The sequence below is a fragment of the Prionailurus bengalensis genome, chromosome D3 (assembly GCF_016509475.1).
Source record: "Prionailurus bengalensis isolate Pbe53 chromosome D3, Fcat_Pben_1.1_paternal_pri, whole genome shotgun sequence".
Taxonomy (NCBI): domain Eukaryota; kingdom Metazoa; phylum Chordata; class Mammalia; order Carnivora; family Felidae; genus Prionailurus; species Prionailurus bengalensis.
In genome coordinates this window covers 18,607,666-18,626,879 of record NC_057356.1, presented here as the reverse complement: position 1 = coordinate 18,626,879, position 19,214 = coordinate 18,607,666, and the positions used below count along the sequence as shown (strand labels likewise).

The 19,214-nt window shown below is 49.5% G+C and overlaps 1 protein-coding gene across 2 annotated transcripts in view; it reads right to left on the bottom strand.

The window, feature by feature from the left end:
• The window catches only part of FAM222A (family with sequence similarity 222 member A), a 55,490-nt gene that overhangs the window by 11,950 nt on the left and 24,326 nt on the right, over nucleotides 1-19,214 (bottom strand). The window contains exon 2 of one of the 2 annotated variants that reach the window (XM_043557859.1): nucleotides 13,463-13,590. In XM_043557859.1, the coding sequence (XP_043413794.1) occupies nucleotides 13,463-13,544 (82 nt within the window). In that variant the 5' untranslated portion in view covers nucleotides 13,545-13,590. The remainder of the gene's footprint in view (nucleotides 1-13,462; nucleotides 13,591-19,214) is intronic. The other variant, XM_043557860.1, reaches the window with a different exon arrangement.

The window sequence follows — 19,214 nt, the reverse complement described above, 5'->3', positions numbered from 1 at the left end:
CTGTTCACAAAGACCAGCAGGTGCTCACAGGCACACACCTTCCACGCCCTGGTATCCACGCCCTGGAGCGGCCGACGTGGGCTTTAATGCTTCCCCAGCCGGACCTTCCTGCCTCTCGTCGTCTCCTTCCCTTTGCTGCTCCCTGACTGGCTTCTGAGAGCTTACTTCTCACCGTCTCCCGGTACCCAGACCCTGGCTTTGCTGTTTTCCCGACCCGCCTGCGGCATTGCTGGCCGGCCTGCCTGCCCAGTGCCCTTTAGAACTGCTGCCTCTTCTCTCCTCCTTCTGGCCACACACACCCCTGTCTGTCTCCATCCAGGACAGCGTGGGTCTGACTCATCTACCCTTCCCTCCCCACTCACCCTGCCCCTCCCCATCGCTGTCTCTCTCTGCAGTTTTGTCCCTGGCTCTCTCTACTCTGGATACTGGTCCCTTATAAGTGCTGCAGACACCCTCTCTCTATTTTTGGCTAGTCTTGACTTTTTTTTATGGTGTATTTTGCCGAGCTGCAGTTTTTAATTTTAATGCGGTCCAATGTGTTTCCTTTATTTGTGCTTTATTCTCCCTCTCCATTTGCAAATCCTTCCTGGTGGATACTCTCCATTTTCTTCAAAGAGGGATAAGGTTTTGCATTCCCCGGCACCAGGTTTTTAAGTCTGTCTGGAACTCTTCTTGCCGTGTGGTGTGAGGTAGGGCTCCGACGTCTTTCATTCCCGCACTGCCTGTCCGTCCCCAGGGACTTGCAAGGCCTGCTTTGTCCCGGATGGAGCTCACATGCACACTGACCCATTTCTAGATGTTCTCCTTCCTGCCCTGGTTCCCTCTGTCCCTGTGCTGCTCCCACCACCTCAGCCGTAAAGCCAGGGAGGCACTAGCCCGGTCCCCTGTCCTAATACTACTTTGATAAGAACAAAAGGCCAAGAATGGGCAAGGCACAGGTGACTTTGCTGACAAAGTCAGCTTCTCAAATTATACACCCCCCTTCCCCAACACACACATGGTCAGGATTTAAGGACTGGGTTGACTTTTTTCCATACCAAACTGTCCGTGTGCATAATCTACATCCACGTTTATTTAGGTCTTTAAAAAATATCACTGGATTGGGGCACCTGGGTGGCACAGTCGGTTAAGCGTCCGACTTTGGCTCAGGTCATGATCTGGTGGTTCATGAGTTTGAGCCCCACATTGGGCTAAGTGCTGTCAGTGTAGAGTCTGCTTTGGATCCTCTGCCTCCCTCTCTGCCCCTCCCGTGCTTGTGCTCTCTCAAAAATAAAAACATTTTAAAGAAAAATCACAATATAAATTTTTCTCCACAAAGGTCATTTACCTCTTTCACCAATTTATTTTAGTTCCTTAATAAATTGTAATAGTACCATAACTTGGATAAAGTGGACAGTTCCCAGAAAGATGCAAACTACCCATCTGACTTAAGAAGAAACAGAGAATCTGAATGGACCTGTAACAAATAAAGAGGCTGACCTGGTAATCAGAACACCACCCACAGATCAAAACCACAGTGAGCAAGCACTCTGTGCCCAGCAGGACAGCTGGAATCAGAAAGCTGGGTGGCAGGTTTGGGTGAAGATGTGGAGAAACCGGAACCCCGTACACTGCTGGTGGGCATGGAAGAGAGCACAACCACTCAGGAAACCGTTCAGGCACTTCCTCAGGAAGCTAAACATAGAGGGGCGCCTGGGCAGCTGGCTCAGTTAAGCGCCCGACTCTTTTTTAGCTCAGGCCACGATCTCACGGTTCCGTGTCTGGCTCCAAGCTAGGCATGGAGCCTGCTTGGGATTCTCTCTCTCCCTCTCTCTGCCCCTCCGCCACGCAGCATGCTTTCTCTCTCTCTCTGTCTCAAAATACATAAGTAAACTTTAAGGGGCGCCTGGGTGGTTCAGTCGGTTAAGCATCCGACCTCAGCTCAGGTCATGATCCCGCGGTTCTGGAGTTTGACCCCCGCGTCGGGCTCTGTACTGACAGCCCAGAGCCTGGAGCCTGCTTCAGATTCGGTGTCTCCCTCTTTCTTTACCCCTCCCCCACTCAGTCTCTATCAAAAAGAAACATTAAAAAAAATTTTAATTATTAAGAAAAGTTAAACATAGAATTGTCTTGTGCCCGAGCAATACCACTCATAGGTTTACATGCAAGAAAAATGAAAACCTACATCCCCATGAAAACTTGTACGGGAACATTCCGAGCGGCATTTCACACCATCGCCCCTGATGTGGAAACACCCAAAAGCCCTGTCGGCTGATCGGCGGTGAATCACGACCCGGCCACGTAACGGAATGTTACTCGGTGGTGACAGGGAGCCGGGTACGGACACCTGATACTCCGTGGATGAACCCAGAACACACAGGGAGTGAAAACAGCTGGACACAAAAGGCCACACAGGGTACAATTCCATTTATACGGGACATCGAGAGGGACCAACGCAGAGACCGAAAGTAGGTCAGGAAGTCTCGTGGTTGCCTACAGCTGGAAGGTGGCCGCGGGCAATGGGGACCGGTTGGTGATGGGTGTGGGGTTTCTGTTTGGGGCGATGAGGAAACATTTGGAAATTTAGTAGTGGTGACGGCTGCACAACCCTGTGAATTTACACTGGAAAGTATTCACTAGTGCAGTCTGAGTGGGTGAATCGTATGGTAGGTGTTACCGTCGGCGTAAAGCAGTTGCCAAAAAAATCGGTAATGGTATCTTTTTTTAAAAATGTAATTTCTAGCTCTTTGTATTTGGTGTAACGTAGGAGCCAGCAAACCGTGGCATACAGGCGAAGCCTGGCCTGCTGCCTGTTTTTGTAAATAAAGTTTTATTGGAACACAGCCGCGCCGATTCATTTCCGTGAATCTGCGGCTGTTTTCCTGCTACAGTGTGACGGAGCTGGGTAAGTTACCGTAGACACTGGATGGCCTGCAGGGATGAAAATATCAGAAAAGTTGCAGAAAATGTTTGCCAACTCCCGTTGTAGGGGAACACGATTGCGTCTGTGCGCCGCTCTTGTATCCGCAGTCTTGCTGACTGACTTTTTTGGGGGTTTCTGTGCAGTTAGTTTTCCTTCTTTCTAGTCCTTGTAACTTATTTATTGTTCTCGCTCTCACTGGGCCGGCCACGACCTCTGTGCAGTGTGGAAAGGCAGTGATTCGGGTCTTCGTCTGCCTCTGGTCTTAGCAAGCCTCGGGTTGCTTTGCTGTGGACTGTGGCTGGATCCGCTGTGACAGAGGAAGCTGCCTACCTTCCTAGTTTATGAGAGCTGGTTTTTATTTGGCAAGTCATAAAAGGGGGCTCGCTCGTGGCCCTTCGTCTCTGAGCCTCTCTCCTCTCCTAGGCATGGTTCCCGGGGCGGGGGCGGCACCGGACCTTCCTTCTGTCCCCAGGCTGCACTCCGCAACAGCTACATAATTGAATCTGCTACCAGAGGTTTGTTTTTAATTTTATTGGAATTTTAAATTGCTTTGTTTCTTCCGTCTTTTATTAGTGCCAGTGGAAGCAGGTGCACTGGCAGGAATGTCATGGGGCTGTGGTTCTAGCCTTTTGGGGTCAGGGTTGGGGCGGGGGGATGAGGGGTGGGAACTGGGGAGAAGAGCCTCTCCCTGCTCCTCCTGGGTCAGCGAGCCCTTCCTCCTGTGAAGATGAGATGCGCCAGGAACCTCTTGTCCCTTTGTGGGTGTAGGGAGGGGGCTCCCACTCTCCGAGGGAGGTGGGGCAGGTAAAGTGTTGGAGCCTGCTGCCAGGCCCTGGGGGTTCTCTCCTGTTCTTATCTTCACATCACAGTGGAGTTAACAGGCCCACAAAGGGCCAGCCACTCACTTGTCCAAGAACACACACGCCCCATTCACGGTACAGCCAGGATTTGACCCCCAGACCATCTTGGTCTCAAAGCCTGTGCCCTAGGGGCTTATGGGAAGGAGGGTAGGGTGGGTACACTGCTCTCACCTATAAAGGAGTAAGAGCGGTGGCTCACATCAGTCTCCTGGGGCAGCTGCCTCAGCCATTCCCTTCTCAGATGGCAGGTCCCTGAGAGCCACCCCCCACGCCCCTACGGTGCCTCGCCGGGGCGCTCCGCACAGCCTGAACTTAGAGCGGCGGTGACTCAAAGTTGATGTATCAACACCATGATGAGAAAGTCAAATACTTATTAGCAGGGAAGGCCCTGAGCGGCTGAGAAAAACAGGCTTCTGTCCCAGGTGTGGGCAGGTCCTGTTTGGGACCCAGGGACTCTGGCCCGCTGGGAGTAGCCCAAGATCTTGGGCCTGAGGTAGAGGAGGGGAAATGGACTCCCCTGCCCACCGTACACACACATACACATCTTTTTTCCTTTGTCTGCAGGTCACTTTCTCCAGTCACCCGGCATAGGCTACAAGAGCCAACTGCCCAGACTCCTGGACAGAGGGCCACCCACACTCCTGACTCCTCTGTCTGTCTGACCTCAAGTCCCAGAGAGGTAAACGGTTTGCTGGCCATGTTCTTGGTATATGTGGTTGCTGTGCCTTGTGCAGCCTTGTGTCGTCAGGCTGCTCGGATCCCATTTTACAGGAATGGAGGGAGGGACTCTCAGACTGGGCCATGTCTTCCCCCGACCAGGCTTCTGACGTTTTATTGTCACAGGTGGTCAGAGCTGGATGGCTTCTCAGGTCCACCTGACCGGACGTCTTGCTTTACAGAAGGGAGAACGCTGGCCCTACGAGGCTGACCAACTTGTCCAAGGTCACACTGCACATGGCCCAGTTGAGACCTTTCTTCCGTGGTAAGAAATGCAGCACAGCCCACGGTCTGGTCACAGAGCTCAGGGAGAGCCCTTCCTGTCTCAGTTCTGTCTGAGGGGCCACAGGCACAAGAGGGTCTGCCTTAGGGCCTGACTGCCCCAAAGTCATGTCCAGGAGGAAAGGGCAGGAGACGACTCTGCCAGTTGTCCAGGCCTTGACCAGCAGCAGGGCACCCAATTCAATTTGCTTATCTCCCTTCCTGCCTCCCTCTTCCCTGTGCTTTTCAATTACAGGCAGAGTCAGTATCTTTTCTAGTAAGTACAAAGATGTCAAAGGGTCTGAGTGAGCCAGAGAAGAAGGATGTCCTTGGTGGCCCTCCACACTGACCAGTACAATTCTTGGAGCAGAAGGATGAACTAGTCCGGGTCGTCATGCCTCGCCCTGCCTCCAGCCAGCTGCACAGGAGCAGTCATGGGTGAGAACACACATTCTTTGAGCCAGTAAGTCCACCACGGAAGAATATATGTTTTTTCACAGATACACGTGCATGTACAAAGATTCATTACAGCACTGTTCAGAATAGCAAGAGACTAGAAACAACCTAAATGTCTATCAGAGAGGGATGGTTAAAACGTTATTCTTTAGCCATGTAATAGAATACCATGCAGCTGTTAGAATGAAGGCATTCTTTCTGTCAGGTGGTGAATAACTGCCAGGATATACTGGTAAGGAAGAAGGCAAGGGATTGAGAAGGGGAGGAGGTATAAGAGGTATTTAATGCTTCTCCTGCATGTGTGTATTTTTCAGGAGGGTATTTATGAAACTGCTAACACTGGTTTCCTCTGGGAAAGAGAGTTATTTTTCATTTTAAATTCTTGCTCTTTCTGAATTGGGTGCCATGGACAATCTATTCAGTGAAGTACTTAATATAACAAAAGAGAACATGTTCTCCCTGGAGGTCCTATAAAGGAGTGACGGGGACTAGGCATTAAAAAACATGATTCCTTGAAACCAAAGCCCTCCCCCCCCCAACAATTATCTGTCATTATTTGGTTTTTGATAAAGCAAGTTATTTCTCTATACTCCTATCTCCGAAAGAACACCAGCAGAAGACCCTCAATTTTGAGGATGTCGATATAATAACTTCTCTTCCTACAAATAACCCCAAAACAGCATTAAGTAAAATGCAAGTTCCATTTCTGGCAAAAGTAGGTGATAGCTAACCCCCTAAACAACAGGTGGACAGGCTCCCCAAAGCAACAAAGATCAAGTGGGGCTGAGGGAGGAAGCAGAAGAGAGAGGGTGCCATGGCTGTAGATTTCAGAAACAGCCAGTAGTGTATCCTTCCCAACTGTGACAGATACACCCTGTACAAATCTTAACAAAATCTAAAACCCCTTCTTTGCCGCAGTGGAACCAGGGATGCATCAGCTGGTTATAGACCTTCCCTAGACCCACTTGGTTCTGAAGAGCAAAGAAGGTAGGGCTACATAAGAAATCCCACAAATAAGCCATACTTGCAGGAACCTGTTTGTGAGGCAACTGGACGGAAATAGCCTCCTCCAGTGGCAAGTAATCAAAATTGAACCACCACAGTACTTAATCGAAAGGAAAATGAGAAGGAAAAGCAAAGCCTAAGTAAAAGCTGGCAAAAAACAAAACAAACCACTACTTCCTATCAGAAAAATGTAGCCACAGAAAAGATGAAGATTATAGTTAAATATTTCATCGTGAAGGAGAGAACTTAGTAAACAATGGTTTCCATAAAGCAAAACCACAAAGAAGATATACAAGAGTAGAAGAAGAAACTTACTGTAAAAGCAAAAGGGGGAAATGGCGTGCATAAGGAAAACAAGGCACACACACAAAAAGTAAAACGAAAGGCAAAAGACAGCCAATCTGTGCTTAACTAGAGCCCCCAAAGAAGGAAACTGAAATAATACAAGCCTTGGATCTGCCTGTCAAAAGGGCACGGGTACTGCGTTCTGGGAAAAAGATACTCTGAACAGTCAACCCCAAGACATATGCTAGTAAAGTAATAACATGAAAGATATGGAAAGATCAAAGTAAAATATGAAGAAAGAAGAATCAGGCTTCAACTTCTCCATGGCAACATTCAACATTAGAGGAGAATAGAATATGGTCTGCAAAGACCCTCAAGGAAACAAAGTGACCCAGGGATTATTTCTCATTCACTCAAGCAGATAGTCGACAGATAGACCTTTCTGAACTTGGGAACTCTCGAAGTGCTGTTCACGTGAGGCCTTAAGCCATATACACGTGGACCAACTTTGGATGATGGGAAACTGAGGCACAGGAACTGGTGGTGAGCACTGGCCCTATTTCTCTCGGAGACAGACTGAAAACAACTGGGCGTAGTGATGTAACCACCATTACGAGCCCTGGGATAGAGTAATGGTACCGCTAATAACAAAGCGGGGAGGGAAAGGAGGGATGGCAGTAGAAGCGCAGATATCCCCATATTTAATAATTGGGAATAGAAGATATCCTTTCTTTTTTTAATGTTTAGTTTTGAGAGAGCATGAGCAGGGTAGGGGCAGAGAGAGGGAGACCTAGAATCTGAAGCAGGCTCCAGGCTCTGAGCTGTCAGCACAGAGCCCAACACGGGGCAAGAACCCATGAACTGTGAGATCATGACCTGAGCCGAAGTCAGATGCTTAACTGACTGAGCCACCCAGGTGCCCCAAAAGATATCCTTTTTAAAAAGTTGCTTTAAAGTTGTTTTGTTTTAATGTTTATTTTTGAGAGAGGGAAAGAAAGTGTGAGCAGGGGGAGGGGCAGAGAGAATGGGAGAGGGAGATTCCCAAGCAGACTCCCCACCATCAGTGCACAGCCCAATGCGGGGCTCGAAGTCACAAGCTGTGAGATCATGACTTGAGCTGAAATCAAGAGTTGGACGCCTAAGGGCACCTGGGTGACTCTGTTGGTTAAGTATCTGACTTTGGCTCAGGTCACGATCTCACAGTTCGTGACTTCAAGCCCCGTGTCAGGCTCTGTGCTGACAGCTTGGAGACTGCTTCCGATTCTGTGTCTCCCTCTCTCTGTCTCTCTGTCCCTCCCCCATTTGTGCGTGTTCTCTCTCTCTCTCTCAAAAACAAACATTAAAAAAGAGTTGGACGCTTAACTGACTGAGCCACCCAGGCATGCCCCCCTCCCCTATTCTTAGTAATCTCTACACCCACGGTGGGGCTTGAACTCACAACCCTGAAATCAAGAGTTGCATGCTCTATCAACTGAGCCAGCCAGGAGCCCCAAAAGATATCATTTAAAACTGATGTCAGGTAATGGAGCCTTAATACAAAGAAAGGAACTCTAAGAAAATGTAGAGAGAAAAAGAAAATACATTGATTTCATCAGTTTGCTCATTTTAAGGACAGTAATAGATACTGTTCCAAAGAAATAGAGGATTAGGGTATTATTTAAAGTTACAGCACTAGAACAAAATCAACCTTCTTTATGATTAGTAGGTACGCAAAGCAGCACAGATCACATAGACGTAGACTTTTCAAAGCAATTAAAATAAAGCACAAAATAGACCAGACACCTGTCATATCAATAAACGTAAATGGGCTAAAACTCTCAAAAAAATTTAAAAAGCCATTCAGATTGGATCACAAAGCTTAATTCAACTCTATGGTCTATGAGTCACATCTAAACCAAGTGATTCAGAAAGGTTGAAATAAAAGGATTGGTAAAGTTTCAAGAAAAACCGTGAAGTAAAAAAGCAGAGGTTACCATCTTAGTAGACAAAATTGAACTCGCGCCAAAAAGTATTAAATATGGCAAAGAAGGATGCAATTCGCTGTGAAGATTTAAGGTATTGAGATCTCTGTGTTAAATGACATGGCATCACCATACATAAGGCCAAAGCATTAGGAGCTACAAGAAGAAATACACTGGGACACATTAGCGGTAGGCATCTAATTCAGTTCTCCATCCATGACAGGTAAGTAAGCACATGGAAGACATAAGTGACATAGTTAATGGGAAGACATAACTGGCATACGCCAAACTCTGAATCCTGGAAACAGCCACATCTTTTTTCTTTTTAATGTTTCTTTTGAGAGCGCGAGTGAGCGCAAGGGGAGGGGCAGAGAGAGAATCCCAGGCAGGCTCTGTGCTGTCGGTGTAGAGCCTGACATGGGGCTTGAACTCACAAACTGTGAGATCGTGACCTGAGCCCAAACCAAGAGTCACATGTTTAACTGACTAAGCCACCCGGGCGCCCCTCACATCTTCTTTCCAAGTCCCATTTAAAAAGAAAAGTCACAAAAAAATGACTACAGATGACGTCACAAAGAAAAATTTATTCAAGTCCAAAAAAAGTAGAAATCTTGAGCAACATTCTCTGAATCATAATGTATTATAACCAGAAATAATGAAATACAAAAGCACCTACCACCTGGGTAGATAGGTGGAACCCAGATGAGCCTTAGGTCAAAGAAGAAACCAAAATCACAAGAGGTTTTAAAAACAAAATACCTCCTCTTAGGACCTATCAGATATAACTAAAGCAGTGCTCAGAGAAGTTGTAGCCTTAATTTTTCCTTTTTCTCCTTGTTTATTGGTATAAAGAGTTATGCTTCTAACTTAAGAAATTTTTTCTAAAACAAGGAAAGTAGGAATAATTTAATAAAAATAAATGCATAAGTGAGAAATGCATGAAGTGAGAAAAGGGTGATTACTAATAACTAAAGTTGGATCTTTGGGGAAGGGAGAGAGGTAAGCTTTTAGCCAACTAACCTAATCAAGAAAAATGGGGTTTGGGCAGGGAGATGGGGGAGGGATGCACAATATAGACAAGAAATAAGAATGAAACCATCCTTGAAAAGAATTACAGGGGCTCCTGGGTGGCTTAGCGGGTGGAGTGTCCGACTTCAGCTCAGGTCATGATCTCAGGGCTTGTGGGTTCGAGCCCCACACGGGACTCTGCACTAGGGGTGTGGAGCCTGCCTGGGATTCTCGCTCTCTCTCTGCCTCTCCCCCTCTCAAAACAAATAAAAATAAATAAAAGAACTGTAAATTAATTTGTTCAGTCTCATACAAGTAAATTTGACAAGTGGATAAAATGAATACTTTTCTAGACAGACAAAATTTACCAAACTCATTTAAGGAACAGAATGGTCACAACAGATCAATTATTACAGAAGAATCAAAGAGCTACTCCAAAAAAAGGCCCGGGCCCAGACTGTTTCAGAGAGGATCAACGAATCTTTAAGGAACAGATAATCCATTTCCTTTTTTTTTCTTCTTCAGTGTTTTACTTGTTTTTAAAAGAGAGCATGAGTGGGGGAGGGGCCGAGGAAGTGGGGGACAGAGGATCTGAAGCGGGGTTCTGCACTGACAGTGGAAAGCCTGACGTGGGGCTCAAACTCACGAACCACAAGATCGTGACCTGAGCCAAAGTCACACGCTCAACTGACTGAGCCACCCAGGTGCCCCAGATAATCCATTTCTACTTAAGCTGTCACAAAGCATCGAGAAAGCCGGAAGCCTCCGTTCTCTCTATGAGGCAAGCAGCACACTGATAGCGAAACCCAACAAAAGGCGTTCCAAAACCTGAAGGCTAATCTCACTAATGAAACTGAAGCAAAACTCCTACATGAAATAACAAAGCCAGTCTGGCAATATATTAAGATATTCACCATGACCAGGTGGGATTTGACCAGGAATGCAAGGGTAGTTCAATGGTAAGGAATCCCTGTCATTATTCCTATTAAAAGACCAAAAAACCCATATGGTCATCTTCATGGACACTGAAAAGGCATTTGCTAAGCTTTAACTTCCATTGTTGATTTTTTAAAATTCTTAATAAAACAGGAACACAGGGACACTTACTCAACCTGCTAAACATCTGCCCCCTGCACACCAGCATTTTGCATAATCAAAGCTGCTCATTTAAAGTCAGGAATGAAGCAAGAGTGTCCATTATCACGAATATTATTTTTCATTGTTCCAGGGATAGCAGCAGACACTATTAAATAAGACAAGTCAAAGTATAAAACTTCCGAAGTAGGAAGTAAAATTATCATTTGCACACAATCTAATAGCGTAACTGGAAAATCTAAGAAACCAAATTGAAAAACCGTTACAAACAATAACAGAATTCAGTAAGGGGGCGGGAGTTAATAGCCTTTATATAAATAACTTCCGTTTCAGGAAGAAAAGAGTAGCCCCAAACGGGTAACTATCCAGAAGTCAACTTTTAACATATGTGCAAAAGGCTAGATGAGGCAGACATCAAAACGTTCCCAGGGACCAAAAAAAAAAAAAAAAAAGGTCTGAGCAAACAAAGGTTTTATCATGTTCCTGGAGAGCATCAACATAAAAAAATCATTTCTTCCTGAACCGTAAATTTCATGTAATCCCGGGGAAAAAACACCCAACAGGATTTTTTGCTCTCTCCTAGGTAAGTTGCTCCTATAAGTTCAGACAGAAAAATAGCCCAGGAAATTCTGTGTGGGGGGGAGGTTGGGGAATGAACAGGAACAGCAACCCCCCCCCCCAAATATGAAAAGGGGGTTATATACGTGCTACAATAGGAATGAACCTATAGGGATGAGCTTGAAAACGTGGCGGTGCTAAGGGAAAGAAGCCAGTCACAAAAGGCCACGTGCTGTAGCATTCCCTTATCATCAAAGTCCAGAATAGGGGACTCTGCAAAGACGGGGAGCAGGGGATCAGAGGGTGACTGCGAATGGGGTAGGGGTTTCTTCTTGAGGTGACAGAAATGTTCTAAAATTTGCTGTGCTGATGGGTGCAAGATTCTGTAAATATACTAAAAAACCATTAGTTGTATGCTTCAGATGGGTGGGTTTTATGGTATGTGAATCATATTTCAATAACATTAAAATTCTTAATGTATTACAACTATAATAATTACCATAGCATTGCACTGATGAATATGCTTGGATCCATACCTCCCGCTTTATACCATGTATTTAAAAAATTAAACCATAAAAGAACTAGAGGCAACCCTGATCTCAGCATGAGGAAGGATATTCTAAGTATGACACAAAATCCAGGGGCCATAAAAGGAAATACAGATCTCACTTCACAAAGAAAATGTCTTCATGGCAGAATCAAAGACAAATGATAAATCGGGGAAACCATATGCAATTCAAATGACAGACCGAGGTCTAATTCCGTTATATGCAAAGAGCTCCTGTAATTCAATAAGGACAAAACCTACCCAACTGAAAAAGATGGACCAAGGAGATGAATCAGTTCAAAGAGAAAACAGATGGCCCAGACATGAGAAGATATTCATCCTCATTCATGTTACATGTTAATCTAAAACTGCGCTGGGATCCTATTTTTCTCTGATGAGGTGAGCAGAGCCTAGAAGTTTTGAGACGGTGCCGTGATGGGCGAGGGTGTGGGCAGACAGGCTGTCTCACACACAGTCGTCTGAATATGTTAATCAGACCACATAGTTCAAAATGACAAGTACAAATACCTTGGACCCTCGAGAAGTCTATCCTGCAGTTTTGCTCACACCTTTGTGACACACACATGTGGTTGCTGATCGCTGCACTGCTTGTAATGGCAACGGGCAGGTCCAGTGTATACAGAGGGTTGGTCAAATGAAACACAGTTCGCCCTTGCTCTGGAAAACTAAGGGGCCGAAGAAGGAAGAAGCTCTTTAGATGCTGACCCACAGGGCCCACTGGGAGGATGTGTGACTGTGTCCCAGGTGTGCTGGGTTGTGCAGAGAACGTCTGGAAGGACACACAGGACGGCGCTGGCTGCCTCTGAGAAGGGGAGTGGGCGGCCGTACGACAGGAGCGAGATGGGGACTTTTGTCTGTATACACACCCCTCGTTCCTCTTGTATACTGGACCACATGAGTGTACTACCTTGTCTGAAGATAAACACAGAACAAGAAAGAAAAAAGAACAGCGGTGTAAGCACAGTGATGAGTGGCAACCACTCCTGAGCTGTGGGACGGAGCCAACGGGGAGGGGGTGGGAACTGTGGGGAACAGGAGGCAGAGATCTTCAAAGAGACAAGAGCAGTTCAGTTCCAACCAACAGCTGCAGTTCAGGAACCCAGGCCTATGTTGCCAGATCCTCTGATTTTTTTTTTTTTTCCCAAGAGACATTAAAAATCCAGGTTATTATGCAAATCTCCCTGTTTTCAAATGTTTCCAAATACTGCAACTTTTCAAAAACCCTATGGTGGCTACAGATAATCAGAGGGTTTGTCATCCCTATCCTAGATGGCCAAGGAAGACAGACCCTTGGAGATCACCAAGTCCAGCTCCCTAATTTGACACACTGAAAAAGCAAGGCCCAGAGAGGGCAAGGACCTGCCCAAGGTCACATAGCAAATCAGGCCCCAAGCTAGGATCCCATTCAGGACTATTTGCTTCCACACTGTCCTACTCTCTGCTGACAGCACAGGAAAATGGTGATTGAGACAGACGTGGTCCATCATGGGGTCACAGACAGGGGGCTGGGGTCAGAGAGGGCTCCTGGAAGGAGGTCACACCCAGTGGGAGTCAGCCAGAGGGGGTAGGTGCTGTCGTGGGGGAGGCAGCACAGCACGGGCAAAGACCGGGAACAGGGTGAGTTCTGGGCAGGGTTGTGGTGGGTGGACATGCCAGTTCGGATGGCATTCCCTCTGTGTCTGCCCCACAGAGGCTTGGGTGGGGGAAGCAGGACGTGTCTAGGAACACGGCAAGCTCTGTGGGTTCAGCGGACAGCAGAAGGGGGCAGGGGAGGGCGTGCACTCACACTTACGCAGCTCCCGGCTCTTGCTCGGGCAGGCCAGGTGCTGGCCCGGTGGGTTCTGGGTCCTCTGGAGACAGGCCAGCATGGCTGAGCTGGGGGCCCGCGGCGGGGTGCACTCTGCGGCAGGGTCCCTGTGAGGGAGATGAGGTGCTTGTCATTCAGGCTGCTCCGTGCGGGCCTCCCACCTCCCTGGGCTGGGGTCACTGCCAGCAGCCTCCCCACTACCCAGCAGAGCGTCAGAGACTTTCAGAGGGGATGCCCCTTCTCCCTTATCTGGCGGAGGAGGACACTGAGGCCCGGAGGCGTCAAGAGGCTCATCCGTGGCCTCACAAGAAGGAAAAGATTCCAGATCTCAGGGCGCCTGGGTGGCTCAGTCGGTTAGATGTCTGACTCTTGATTTTGGCTCAGGTCATGATTTCATGGTTTGTGGGTTCAAGCCCTGAGTTGGCTCTGTGCTGATAGCATGGAGCCTGCTTGGGATTCTCTCTCCCTCTATTTCTGCCCTGCCCCCTCTCAAAAATAAACTTAAGAAAAAAAGAATCCAGGTCATGAGGTGGTGGATTTCCACTGTGATGGGGCCAGAACAGAACGGTCAGAAATGTCCTGGCCCTGCCCATTGTGTGGGTCACCTCCTCCAGGGGGCCTCCCTGATGCCCCCACACCTGGACACATCCGCACCCCCTCCCTTCCAGTGGGTTGTGCCCTCTGGCTCTCTTGTCACCACCTCTGTCCCTGCTCTTCAGCCTCGGGCTCATGGAGGGCAAAGGCCCCATGTGGTCATCTTTGGAAGCTACATGAGGGGTACCCAGGAACTGCCAGTGTGCACGTGGGTGTTCCAGCGTTTTGGAATGTTGATCTGGGGCATTCTCCCGGCACCCCTACAGGAAGACGTCCAGGACGGCATTGCTGGGAGAAAGCGTGATCTCCCACCCTGATCCCCACTGAGCCTGACTGAGCCCTGAGCCCAGGTCCCAAGGACTCCCTGCCTGAGCTCCCCACCCCAGACAGGAAGGGCAGGGCCGCCCAAGGCAGCTCTACCCTGCCAGGCTGGGCAGGGTCCCCCACAGGTGGCAGCTCAGATGAGGCTCCAGACAGGTCCACGTTGTGCTCACTTGCCCAGAGTCAGATGCCCAGTGTTTACAAGGAAATGTGCACTTTTATCTTCGAAAAACCCACTTGCCCGAGAACACAGAGCCTCTGAGGGGCAGGGTGAGCCTGCCCTGGAGGCCATGGAGAAAAGACAGGAGTTTTCCCCGCAAGGGCCCCTCCCTTCCTCTCTCCTCGGTAAGGAGCCAGAGCCACAGGCCCAAGCCACCCCTGATGTCCGCCCACCCCGGGCACTGGATCCCCACTACCTCCTGACCCCACCCCACCCACGTCTTGAGCAGCCAAGCTGGGCCAGCTCAATCCTCTTGCCAGTTCTTTAAAAAAAAAAAAAAAAAAAAAAAAAAAAGAAGAAGAAAGAGGAGGGGGTGTGTGTTTAAGGGGAAGAAAGGGGAGTTATTTAATACTAAACAGGTGTCTGGAGCCCTTAAATTCTGCTGCTTTCTTCTAATAATGAAGTATTCATGAGGAAAAGCCTTTTTTCACTACTTTCTTAAGATACTAATTTCACAACAAGCTCCTTGTTACGGCGCAATTATTCCAATCTTGAATTTCCCCGAGACGGTTGCAGCCTCCTGTCTGTCCTGGCCTCTCGGTAAATGAAAGACAATCACGTAACCACCTTTCATTATGCTCTATTTTACTTTCAGCAAAGGTACCCTGAAAGAAATGATTTACTCTGAAAGGGACTTTTATTCAGTTTCAAAACCAATTTTCTCCTATTACTGTCTCAAAAAAAAAAAAAAGAAAGAAAGAAAAGAAAAAAAAAGTAGGGGTGAATGGGGGAGGGGAGGCGGTTCTCCCCCTCCCCCCACCCCCAATCGCCAGCCTTAACGCAGCGACGATGCACGCGCAGTCAGAGCTGCAGTATCCACTTCCCGGCTTTGATTTCTGGTAATTTTAAAATATGCCATTACAATCAGGCAGAAATTACACAGTTTAAAAAGGGAATGAAGTGGGGCTTATTGCAGGGATGAAAGCCCTTGACTGCAGGAAGGAGGCACTGAGCCTCGGGGACTGGGGACTTGGGCCCTTCAGGATATAGCCGTGCACACACTCTGCCCCGCTCGGGCACCTGGGGGCACGTGGGCACGATGCCGTCACACGCTCACTACGGACATCTCCCGAGATGGGCACAGTGCTGCCCATCCTTACCAGTGGTGCCGCGCCCCTCCACGCCCCCTGGCGCCCTCTCATGCACAAGCAGGCTGTCCATGGTCACGCACAAGGGTGTGTGCACCTGGAAGGTAAGAGCCCAGCAGCCCAGCATGGTGCCCCCTTCTCACTGCTCTGACACAGGGTTTGGGGGACAGAGGGGAGAGCCGGAGAAGGCCTGCCAGCTGCAGGTGAAAGCCCTCTCGGGGAGACCCAAGCCAGAGAGGCCACACCCTGCGCAGGGCCACGAAGCAGGCAGTGGCTGTGTAAGCCTCTCCACCCTCCCCCCCCCCCCCCCCCAAGCAGGCAGCCTGCAGGCCAGGCCAGGCAACCTGGAACCTACATACCCCTACCCCAGTGCCCACTGTGTGACCCCAGGGGAGCTACCGCCCCTCTCTTGTAAAAGAGGCTCCCTGACCCTCCCAGGTCATTATCCACTAGGGTCCAGACAATTCCCAACACTCCCCGCCCCCTAGCACAGGTCCTTCCTCCCTCTTGCCTTTCACTGGGTGCCAGGGGCCCAAGAAGCCCAGCCCCTGTCCAGGCGCCCCCACAACTCCCCTTGGGCCACACATTACAGCATGCTTTGCAGATGAAAGGGGCAGGCTGGGGGCTGTAGTTGTTGGGGGTGAGGGGCAGACTGCCTCATTTGGGGCCTCTCTGGACCCCATCAGCTGCCCTCCCGGTGAGGCTCTGGTTTTCAGAATGCTCTGATGGTGGACACCTAGGGGGTTCTGGGAGCCAACAGGTCACCTGCCCCAGCTCGGTGGGGGGTGGGGGGGAGCGACAGAGGATCCTGCCCCCCCTCCCCTGCCACCACCGAGGAAGCAGAATCCATGTTAAGGCCTCAGCTCAGTGCAACTGCCTGAATCATTTTATCCCTCACTTCTGGAGGACCGGCAGGCAGGGCCCTGCTGCCTGAGAGACCATCTTCACTTGAAGAGGAAGGGCTTTTCTCTCTGTGCCTCTAATCCCAATTCACTGCTCATTTTCCCAGGAACCCTGTGCCCTACTGCTGGGGCACGTTGTGGGTGGGAGGGGGTAGGAGCTGGCCGAGCACGATGACGAGTGGGTTACCACCAGTTCCCACATCATGCCAACCATCTACAACAGGACAAAGACCCCTCTCCTTGCCCTTCAATGTCTCTCTGGCCCCAGAATAGAGCCCAGCCTTCTTTGCCTGCACCCTCCCCCTCCACCGCCCTAGCTCTTCTAGACCTCCCTCCAGCTGGCTGCCCCACACACCCAAACCTTTGCCTGTGCTGGCCCCTCTGCCTACAGCACCGCCACCCCAATCCATTTTAACTCAGACTCTGACTCAGCTGTCCCCTCCTCTGGGCATCCCCCATCACGGTCCTAAGTGTAAGTGCCAATTTTCACGTCTGTCTCTCTCCACTGGACTGTGAGTTTCTCGGGGGCAAGGACCATGTCTTATTTGTCCCTTTCTCCTGGTGCCTGGCAAAGAGCAATCATTTAATAAATAGGTGCTGAATGAAGGGCTGAATCAATGAATCCGTTATTGTCAGACGAAGTGACCAAGGCCCAGAGAAGTCGAGCATCCTGCACAAGGTCACACAGCAAGCTGGGGACAGGAATGGGGCAGGCGCCTAAAACACTCAGGTTCTTTGCCTTGACCCCACCTTGCCCCCTCTCTGCTTGGCATCATCCCATCTGCAGAAAGCCAGCACCCTGGAGGCCCCACCCAGACTCATGACTCCCCAAGCCAGGGACCGTCCTGGGAATGCTGCTCATTTTGAAACCCTATCTGCAAATCAGGCTGTTTATACGCCCAAGGTCTTTTGTGACTTTAATAAAAAAAGGGGGTGGGGGGAGGGAGGGAGAAAATGTCGCAAGCCTCAATGATTAGAATGCTTTGGCATCATTCCTGACGTGGGGGCTGATAAGACGTCTTATCTCAGAGGCACCCCTAGGAAAAGGTCCCCTCCACCAGATAACGCCCCCAGCTGTCGATATGCCCTTTCATGGCTGAGGATTTAGATAAAGGAAATGTGACAGGGGAGGGGAAAGAAAGGAAGGAACTTTCCAAGTCCGAGGAGGAATTGAGTCTGTGCTGCTTGCCTTGGCAGAACAATGCATAGGAGAAGGATGTCTAAAGGGTCTTTATTTTTATTAAAAGAACAGGGAATTGGGGCCTTTGGCCCTGCCTGCTTTCTGTCATCTCTCCCAGCCTGTCTGGCTGCAGGGGGCCTCGGGAAGCCCCAGCCAGTGGGAGGGGGAAGCTCACAAGTAACTATACACACATTAGTACTAATAATAGCACTTCCCATTTATCGAAGTTTCCCTCTGTGCCACACCCCACGTGCATCCTGTCCGTTATACCTCACCGCAGCTTCCTAGCAGCCTCTGGGGTGGGTGCTGTTTTAGCCCCATTTCACAGATTAGGAAATGGTCACGGAGAAGGGAAGGAATCTGCACGAGGTCATGCAGCTTTTAGGTGTCACTCCCAACCAGAGACTGCACCCTCAGCCCCACACCATGTGGCCCCCACCCCTGGATCAATCTTGGGGGGGGGGCCCTCAGTCCCCAGCTTCTAGGCAGCTGGGCGGGAAGGAGCAGAGGCAAAGGCCTGCTTCTCTCCAGTGCCCAAATCCACTTTGATTCTCCTCCAGGAGGGGCTGGGATCACAGAGAGGGAGGTGAGGAGGGGAAGGAGGAGGAGGGGCTCCCAGGAGGCCACTTACTCATCCCATAAACATTCACAGAGGACAGCGTGTGAGGCCTGTGTTGGGCAGAACAATACTGAGCTGAATATATTGCAGACCCTGCCTCTGTGGGAACGTTTTGAGGTGCCTGTCATCTACCCACCCATTCCCTTCCTCCCTCCCTCGTTTGTTCGTTCATTCATTCATTCATTCATTCAGGCAGCAAACACTCCCTGAGCATCTTTTGAGGGCCAGTCCAGTGCCTCGTGGACTGTACAAAAATCGGTTAAGAATGTCCTGCTAAAGAGAACATCCAGTAAGAACGGACTTCCCATTCCCGAATCCAGCCCATTGAAAGTGAACTTTCCTGGCTTCTCCCTCCAGCTGCTCCTATTTCTCTAAGGTGGCAGTTGGACAGAGCTTTCCCTCATGCATCCTGCAGGTCAGCAGATGGTCCCTTACCAGGCCGGGCTGGCCCTAAGGCAGGGCAGAATATGAGGACATGCTTGGAGAGGCTGTGACCTCATGAAGGCCATGGCCATCTACTTCCAGCCTGTGTCTTTCCCCTGCTCCTGGAGCTGTCTGCTCTGGCCTCCTTGGCTCTACTCAAGGCCAAAGACTAGCTGTGGCTTGGAGGGGAAGGTCATGCCAGGCCCTTCCCAGTGTGCAATGAGAATAGGAGTTCACAGAGGAAAGCTGTGGGTGGCACGTGCCCACACCAGGGTTCTGATTGGCTGAGTGACCTGGAGGAAGTCACCGTCCCTCCTTGACTCTCAGTTTCCCTCACTGAACCTTGATGGGGCGTAGACCAGCGGATCTTGTAGGAGGTGCTTC